This window comes from Triticum aestivum, chromosome 4A, assembly GCF_018294505.1.
Source record: "Triticum aestivum cultivar Chinese Spring chromosome 4A, IWGSC CS RefSeq v2.1, whole genome shotgun sequence".
Lineage (NCBI taxonomy): Eukaryota > Viridiplantae > Streptophyta > Magnoliopsida > Poales > Poaceae > Triticum > Triticum aestivum.
In genome coordinates, this window is record NC_057803.1 from 676,978,021 (window position 1) to 676,987,625 (window position 9,605).

The 9,605-nt window shown below is 42.4% G+C and overlaps 1 protein-coding gene across 1 annotated transcript; it reads left to right on the plus strand.

Moving 5' to 3' along the window:
- Positions 1-4,912: 4,912 nt before the first annotated feature.
- On the plus strand, positions 4,913-8,582 carry LOC543230 (nucleosome assembly protein 1;1). The gene is made up of 12 exons (XM_044510212.1): positions 4,913-5,108; positions 5,202-5,245; positions 5,386-5,481; positions 6,538-6,630; positions 6,737-6,827; positions 6,898-6,959; positions 7,041-7,225; positions 7,325-7,502; positions 7,595-7,638; positions 7,795-8,002; positions 8,107-8,124; positions 8,216-8,582. Exons 1-12 carry the CDS (start codon positions 5,042-5,044, stop codon positions 8,276-8,278), a joined length of 1,149 nt encoding a protein of 382 aa, XP_044366147.1. The 5' UTR covers positions 4,913-5,041; the 3' UTR covers positions 8,279-8,582.
- Positions 8,583-9,605: the final 1,023 nt, after the last annotated feature.

Consider the following 9,605-nt stretch of genomic DNA (forward strand, 5'->3'; position numbering starts at 1 on the left):
TTATGGTGAAGCATATATCTACAAGAAAGTGAGTGGGAGCTCTGTAGTATTTCTGATATTATATGTAGATGACATATTGTTGATGGGAAATGCTATAGAATTTCTGGATAGCATAAAAGGATACTTGAATAAGAAATTTTCAATGAAAGACCTCGGTGAAGCTGCTTATATATTGGGCATCAAGATCTATAGAGATAGACCAAGACGCTTAATAGGACTTTCATAAAGCACATACCTTGATAAAGTTTTGAAGAAGTTCAAAATGGATCAGTCAAAGAAAGGGTTCTTGCCTGTGTTACAAGGTGTGAAATTGAGTTAGACTCAAAGCCCGACCACTACAGAAGATATAGAGAGAATGAAAGTCATTCCCTATGCTTCAGCCATAGGTTCTATCATGTATGTTATGTTGTGTACCAGACCTGATGTGTGCCTTGCCATAAGTTTGGCAAGGAGGTACTAAAGTAATCCAAGAGTGGATCACTTGACATCGGTCAAGAACATCCTGAAGTACCTCAAAAGGACCAAGGATATGTTTCTCATTTATGGAGGTGACAAAGAGCTTGTTGTAAATGGTTACGTCTATGCTAGCTCCGTCACTGATCTGGATGACTCTAAGTCACAAACCGGATACATATTTATATTGAATGGTGGAGCTATCAATTGGTGCAGTTCCAAGCAGAGCGTCGTGGCGGGATCTACGTGTGAAGCGGAGTACATAGCTGCTTCGGAAGCAACACATGAAGGAGTCTGGATGAAGGAGTTCATATCCGATCTAGGTGTAATACCTAGTGCATCGGGTCCAATGAAAATCTTTTGTGACAACACTAGAGCAATTTCCTTGGCGAAGAAATCTAGATTTCACAAGAGAACCAAACACATCAAGAGACGCTTCAACTCCATTCATGAAAAGGTCAAAGATGGAGACATAGAGATTTGCAAAATACATACGAATCTGAATGTGGCAGACCCGTTGACTAAGCCTCTTCCGCGAGAAAAACATGATTAGCACCAAGACTCCATGGGTGTTAGATTCATTACAATGTAATCCAGATTATTGACTCTAGTGCAAGTGGGAGACTAAAGGAAATATGCCCTAGATGCAATATAAAGTTGTTATTTTATATTTCCTTATTCATGATAAAGGTTTATTATTCATGCTAGAATTGTATTGATCAGAAACTTAAATACATGTGTGAATACATAAACAAATACTGTGTCCCTAGTAAGCCTCTACTAGACTAACTCATTGATCAAAGATGGTTAAGGTTTCCTAACCATAGACATGTGTTGTCATTTGATAATGGGATCACATCATTAGGAGAATGATGTGATGGACAAGACCCATCTGTTAGCTTAGCATAATGATCATTTAGTTTATTGCTATTCTTTCTTCATGTCAAATACATATTCCTTCGACTATGAGATTGTGCAACTCCCGGATACCGGAGGGATACATTGTGTGCTATCAAACGTCACAACGTAACTGGGTGATCATAAAGATGCTCTACAGGTATCTCCAAAGGTGTTTGTTGAGTTGGCATAGATCGAGATTATGATTTGTCACTCCGAGTATCGGAGAGGTTTCTCTGGGCCCTCTCGGTAATACACATCATAAGAAGCCTTGCAAGCAAATGAATAATGAGTTAGTTACGAGATGATGTATTACGGAACGAGTAAAGAGACTTGTCGGTAACAAAATTGAACCAGGATACCGACGATCGAATCTCGGGCAAGTAACATACCGATGGACAAAGGGAATTGTGTATGTTGTCATAACGGTGCGACCGATAAAGATCTTCGTAGAATATGTAGGAGCCAATATGAGCATCCAGGTCCCGCTATTGGTCATTGACCGAAGAGGTGTCTCGGTCATGTCTACATAGTTCTCGAACCCGTAGGGTCCGCACGCTTAATGTTCGTTGATGATATAGTGTTATATGAGTTATATGATTTGGTGACGGAATGTGTTCGAAGTCCTGGATGAGATAACAGACATGACGAGGAGTCTCAAAATGGTCGGGAGGTAAAGATTGATATATAGGACAATGGTATTCGGACACCGGAAGTGTTTCAGAGAAAACCGTATAGTCATCGGGTCATCGGAAGGGGTTCCGGAAGGCCCCGAGAGGTCTATGGGCCTAATGGGCCAAGGGGAGGCACACACCAGCCCACAGAGGGGCTGACGCGCCCTCTCCCTAGCCGCCGACCCTAGAAGAAGGAAAGGGGGGCACCTCCCCCTTCCTTCCCATTGGCGCCAAAACAAGGAAGGGGGGACGACCTAGGGCAAGCCCAAGTAGGATTCGAACCTACTAGGGGTGCCCCTTGGCCTCTCCCCTCTCCCTCCCACCTATATATATGTGGGAGGAGGCGCCTAGTACACCCCAGACAAATTGGTTAGCCGTGTGGGGTTCCCCCCTCCATCGTTTACACCCCCGATCATATTTTTGTAGTGCTTAGGCGAAGCCCTGCGGAGATAACTTCACCGTCATCGTCACTACGCCGTCGTGCTGTCGGAACTCATCCACTACCTCATCGTCTTGCTGGATCAAGAAGGTGCGGACGTCACCGAGCTGAAGTGTGCTGAACGCGGAGGTGTCGTACGTTTGGTACTCGATCGGTTGGATCGCGAACAAAGTTCGGCTACATCAACCGCGTTGTCAAATGCTTCCGCTTACGGTCTACGAGGGTACGTAGACACCCCCCTCGTTGCTATGCATCTCCATGGATAGATCTTGCGTGTGCGTAGGATTTTTTTGTTTTCCGTGCAACGTTTCCCAACAACTTCTAATGGCAAAATTGAGTAGGCAGTGTCTGGTGCTAAGGCACGGTGGGGCGGCGGCTGTAGGGAAGGCAATGACAGATCAGAAGGAGTTCTTTGGGTCAGGAGGGTCAGGAGATCGGTAGGAAAGGTGCAGGAGGAAGACGATGCTTGTGTTTGGATGGGGAGTTGATCTTTGCCGGATCTTCAAAACGGCTCATTAGCATATGCTTCCTCATGTAAAAATAAATTTATAATTATTTTAAAAATGGAAAGAGGTTTATATGTATATGTTGTTTTTATGGGTATATGCGAGATCCCATAAGATGAAAAAAGATGTTGTGCCTTTTGCTAAAAAAGTAAGTTTTGCCATGTTCTTTTTAGAGCATTGAAATTTGTACTATTCTTTGTTCGCACATTTTTCTCTTTTTGCAAGAAAATTTATAGAGCATGCGCAGACACAATATGAATGTCTATCCCATTAGCTTCACTCCTTTTTCATCTCGGTATAAAATGGAAATGCATGTGTGCTTGTTGTGGATGGGTGCTTGAGTTGTCCTAGTCATTTGTTCCATATGTGGCCTACTTTGAGATGCGGAGAAGTGAAATTGTGACCAGTCTTCTATACATTATGTGGTAAGAAATTTTAGTTTCTGACAAGATACGACCAAAAGTGTTCCATAAAGACTTCAATTTTTTTTTTGAGAAAACCTTAGTTTGTGAATATCATCTTCAAAATGAATAGTATACATGTGTACTCCTCCTCCCGTCCCCACATGTTATGGCACGTCTCTATGGCAGCATTGTGTCAAGCTACACTAACTCGAGTGTCGCGTGAACTTGACTTAGTATGGCAAGTCATGTGTTGTAAAAGCTTTAGGAACTATTTTAGTGTCCAATACCATGCCTTCCGTTTTTGTAGTACTAGTTGGTGGTGGTCAATGACAATTAATGCATTCACTTAATTTATTAACCGGTTCCAAGTATGTTCCCTATGTTCTTGTCATTCTGAGTTGTTTACCTAGACATCATTTTGTAATGCGGTTGTTTTGTGATTTTTACTGCTACAAGTACATCATGTTGCTGTGATATATTGTTAAAAAAACATCCTGTTATGATACAGAATGTGATATTACCTTTTTGTCAAGATGGACACTACTACTTGCTTGAAACATAGCGAAACAACAGAATTATCACATTCACTCCTTTGTCGGCATAACTTATAAAAACCATCTTCAAATCTTTGGGGCACGTAGCGACTTTAATGCCCAAACTAACAATTAAACACTCGTCCCTCGGGCATAGCGGATGACACAAATCAACCTAGTTTACATAAGATGTGATCAATATGATGGCATATGAGTTGAAGGAAGATGTACAAATTTGAGGGAAGTTGCTTCATTTGTGGCTTTCGTGTAAAGTTACAATATCTCGGGTGAATTGAAGTCATCATTACAACGCAAAATTGCAAAGAGTTCTATATTTTCTTGCATGTTTTGGTTAAAGGGTAGGACGTCAATTTTGAAACCCTAGTCAGTAAGAGCAAAGGCAACTCCAACGTGGTGCATCAAAACAAACACACCCAATGCCCGCTGGCACGTAGTCATCAAATCCGGACAACGGGAGTGAGTGAGGCGAAGCTAGAGGAAAAAGCACATGTGTCTCACGTAGTCCAACTGACAGCAGGTCAATTGGATTGTCCGGACTCCCTCAAAGCTTCCCATGTTTGCTTCTGGCTTACAGGAATTTTTGTGGTCCAAAGTGGTCCAAGGACATTTAATGTCTCTCATTAGACGACAAAAAGTGTCCGGACATTGGCGGGCATTTTGATGAACAACGCAGGAGTTTTTCTTTTCTAGGGTTTAAAGGATTTTTGTGGTTCATATCGATCCGAGGATATCTGACGTCTCTCATTAGATGGTAAAAAGTGTCGTGACATTGTCGGGCATTTCGATGAACAGCGTTGGAGTATTTTTCTTTTGAGGGCAATAGCCTTGGAGCTGCCTTAAGCACAGTCGGGTCAGTGTTAGCTCTAATATTTTGCAAATAAGTCTAGAATTCCATGCGAATTTCCGAACTCTAACCGCGGCCCGTCTTGTAGCTGCAGACACACCGGGGGTGCAAAACGCAAAACGCGCCCACCTCGCCCTTCTTATACCCCGAGGCTAGGGTTTTACTCGCTCTCTCCTCGCCGCCCAACTCCCGCTCTCCCTAGGGCTTCCTCCCTCCTCTCCTCGGCGGCGCGGCGGCGAAGTCCAACCAGGCCCCACCGGAGCTCCGACCATGGGCGGCGAGAAGGAGAACCTCGACCTCTCCGACCTCAACAGCTCCCTCCCCGCCGCCGCCGCCGGTAACCCCCTCTTCCCCTGACTCGCCCCACCCCCTTTTCCCTCGCCGTTCCGCCCCCCTAATCGATCCGCCATCTGGTCTGCTTTCCCTGCAGCCCTCAGCGCCGAGGACCGCGTCGGTCTCGTCAATGCCCTGAAGGTACGGTTACTCGTTATTCGGCCCAGAGGCGTACTCATTTCCTGTTCGATTCCGTTGTTCTTGGTCGCTGTGATGGTTGGTGGCGTGTTTTGGTTCCGGTTACCGCGGCTGCTCATTTCTCCGATCTGATTTGACTGCAGGATAAGCTGCAGAGCTTGGCGGGGCAGCACGCGGACGTGCTCGAGTCGCTCTCGCCCAATGTCAGGACGCGTGTTGAGTTTCTGAGGGGCATTCAGGTTGAGATGCAATTCTTTCCCCTGCCTTAAATTTTAGCATTCCTGTTGCGATTGGTTCGCTGATGCCCCTGTGCGGGAGCACTTCATGTGGTGAAGTGCTGATCCGAAATGAATATAGTGACTTTATTTGTATTAGGTGCAATTGATTTGTAAGGACTAAATTCGTTTTGTTCTGTTATATGCTAGCTAATTCGTTTTTAGTCCAACAGTTTTAGTTTCTGTACTTTTTTTTGGACCAGGATTACTGGTTGATTTGTTGGTAACGAAACTATTCGGTTCCTCGCCATTTGCTTACAAAGATAGGTGTTATTCTTTGGCCGAATAAATACGCCGCTTTGTAGATTAGGCCTACTTATGTGCTGATGAGTGAGGCAAGGAATGTGAATGCTAAGTCATTAGGACGGTAAACACAGAATAAGCCAGGATATGAATTATGAACTGAAAAAGTACTTGTGGAGTTCAATACTGAATAGATACATTATGTCCTATTCTGCTGCCATGAGTATCTACTTTAAGAATATTGCGTTGCCAACAGCCTAGAATTAGCTTCATGGAACTTTTTGTTTGACCCGAACAACATTCTGAATTTGCCATTCAAATCTCAGTGCTGAGCTCAAGAACCCAATGCAGTGTTCTGCCTCATGGTAAAGCGACCCAAGCTTTTGTATTTTACATGAGGCCTTCCAGGAGTTTGTTTTATGTTTGCAGGTTTGGAACTATAAATATTTGCTAGGTTAAGATGCAGGATCAAATGATTCAAACTATGTTCGCATTTTTTGGTGCTAGCATATATATTGACGTTGGTTGGACCAACTTTAGACAAGCTACATCATTTGAATTGTTCCCATTTCCTAGCATTTTTCTGTGTGCAGTCAACCTTATTGCTTCCAGTTTGTCCTGTATCATATCAGTTATCCATGGTATATCTTTGAAAAGTTCCATTTCTATGCATATTTGCTGGATCAGAATAGATCAATGTCTTGAGTAAATTTCCTATTTCATTGTATGATATTTGGTTGCCCCAGAGAACTGACATTTATCCGTGTAATACTTCAGAGCCAACATGATGAGATTGAGGCGAAGTTTTTTGAGGAACGGGCTGCCCTTGAAGCCAAGTACCAGAAGCTGTATGAACCATTGTATGCTAAGGTACGCGTACTCCATGTTTATAACGTTTCAGGTGAATATGTGAAAAGATATAACTTCTGTGCATTTCCTTATGTGCAAATCGTTCCGTTGTTTTGCGTTGTTTCAGAGGTATGACATTGTAAATGGAGTTGTGGAGGTTGATGGTGCTGCTAAAGAACCTACCAGTGAAAATGCTGCCGAGGGGGGAGATTCAGATGGTATGGAAATCAAAGTTTGCACTTCCTCTTAGAGATCACCATTCTGATGTGCTGTTAACCTCTTTTTCAGCTAAAGGAATCCCAGATTTTTGGCTCACTGCTTTGAAAACAAATGACGTGCTGACTGAGGAGGTAATTCATAGTGTGCTGTATTTTTAGGTGTTCTTTTAGCTCCCTTAATGCATTTCTGACTGTATGCTTGCTTAATTCTAGATCCAAGAGCGTGATGAGCCTGTTTTGAAATATCTAAAGGATATCAAGTGGTCTAGAATTGATGACCCTAAGGGTTTCAAGCTTGAGTTTTTCATTGATACAAACCCTTTCTTCAAGAACTCTGTCCTAACAAAATCCTATCATATGGTTGATGAGGATGACCCAATTTTGGAGAAAGCAATCGGGTTGGTATTTCTTTACCTATTAGTTGTTTTCATGTAGGGGTTGTAAATGATAACTGTATGTACATCTATTATTAGCCTCACACATCATGGGTACTGCAGGACTGAAATTGAGTGGTATCCTGGGAAAAATGTGACACAGAAGATTCTAAAGAAGAAACCCAAGAAAGGTTCAAAGAACACCAAACCTATTACTAAAACTGAAGAGTGCGAGAGCTTCTTCAACTTTTTCAGCCCCCCACAAGTACCTGATGATGATGAGGACATTGATGAAGAAGCCGTATGTTCAAGATTCATTGCTTAATTCACAGAGAGCAGACTATGCATTGTTCACAATTCATACTCAACTTTTTCTTTCATTCTGTGATGTAGGCTGATGAGCTTCAGGGTCAAATGGAGCATGATTATGACATTGGGTAAGTGCTGTTCATCATCTGCTGCATTTTTTTAATGGGAACCAGAGATCATCGTCCTGTATATAATTCCATTTCTGCACATTGAGCTGTATATTATGGTCTTAGCATAGTGCCCCTCTTGCTGATTTTGCGCTGCTGTTGGAATTTGACTTGTAGGTCTACCATAAGGGACAAGATCATCCCTCATGCTGTTTCTTGGTTTACTGGTGAGGCTGTGCAAGCTGAGGATTTCGATGATATGGAAGATGGTGACGAGGATGACGACGACGATGATGATGATGATGAAGAAGATGATGAGGATGATGAGGACGAGGACGAAGACGATGATGAAGATGAGGAAGAGCTAAGCAAGCCGACGAAGAAGGTAATCTTATCTTGCAGCCATAGAAGTACCTATTTCTGCTCTCTGCGACATTACTGTGTTCAACTGGCCTTGCTAACACGTTTCTTTTGTATTTGGCTGAGCAGGTGGCGGGCAAACCGAAGGTACAAACTCTCCACTAATAATCTCAAACACTTGCCTGGTTCCAGTTTAGCAATCATGTCATCTCACAATGCATGGTACATCGTCCACCAGGGACCTGCAAAGGGTGGCGCACAAGGGAACGCCGAGCAACCGACGGAGTGCAAGCAGCAGTAGAACTTTGTGGATGCAGTTGTTGCAGTATTTTTTCCATTGAACTGCCCAGGGGGAATGAGCTTTTATGCTGGTTGTGTTGTGCACGGGTGAGACGTTTGGTGTGGATATTTACCGTAGGCATGGTTTTGTATCAGGTGGCGTGGTGATTGTGCTGGTGTGGGATGGATGGTTTGGGAGTTTGGGACGGTCATGTTAGCGTGTTATTCTTATTATGGTCTCTAGCTATATGCAGTCGAAGGACACCCTAAGACTGTAATTATATTTGAACTCGTAATAGAGCCTTTTATTATTATTTTTTGTGCCATCATCTCGTGTTCATTGTGATAGTGTTCTACAGTATGCAGAACATTCATAGGTGCATTTTAGATAACTCCGTCAGAGAGAAGCACTTTGATCTTGTCGGTTCATAATTCATTTCCTAAGGTGTATTTGCTGGCGCTGATTTTTTATGTTCCCCCTTGTAGTGGTTTGCTAGATTCATAACTTGACAGACATGTCGCACTGAAAATTCATAGGAAAATTGAGTAAATCGCCTTTTCACCTGAAAGCATCACGTATTCTTAGGCTGAAAAAGGGCATGACCTCTCTTACCACGAGATTACTGGTGTACTTGCCACACCCCAAGGTTCATTTTCATCGCAGATGTAAACCAATTTAGTTAAGATGTAAATGCACCGCAAGTCATAGAACTTGCACACAATGGTCAGTTTGGTGTATAAATTTGTAAAATACGTGTTTCTGGTTGTCTAACTTGTCACTACGTTCATATACGATGCTTTCTATTGTATTCAGCCGTGTCATGTGCACACATGGCGTGCCAACATGGCAGGGGCCCACTGTCAGCGGTGGATAACCCGTGTGCACTATCTTTTTTTTCTTTAGAAAGCACCCTTGCATTTTATTTATTTACCAAAAAATCCTCAAATATAATGAAAATTGATGAACCGACAGTGGGATTCAAGGAGAAGACCTGCTATGACCTGCCTCGCTTTGATAACAACTTGACCTACATATTGTACGTACTTTTCCTAGACAAATAAACTAAATTTTTGTAAGAATTCAAATAATTTTAAATTAAAAATGTAGATAAAAAATATAGCGGAGAGTGAATGTACGTAAATTCCTTTGGACAAATCAATGAAATTTTTGTTTGAATTCAAATAATTTTGAATTCAAAAATCTAGATAAATGAAATTATAGGTCAGAATGAATATACGCAATTATTTCTGGACAACTGAACTAATTTTCTGTTTGAGTTTGAATAATCTAGATAAAACAAAATCTAGTTCATAATGAATATATGTCAATTTCTTTAGGCCAAATCAAC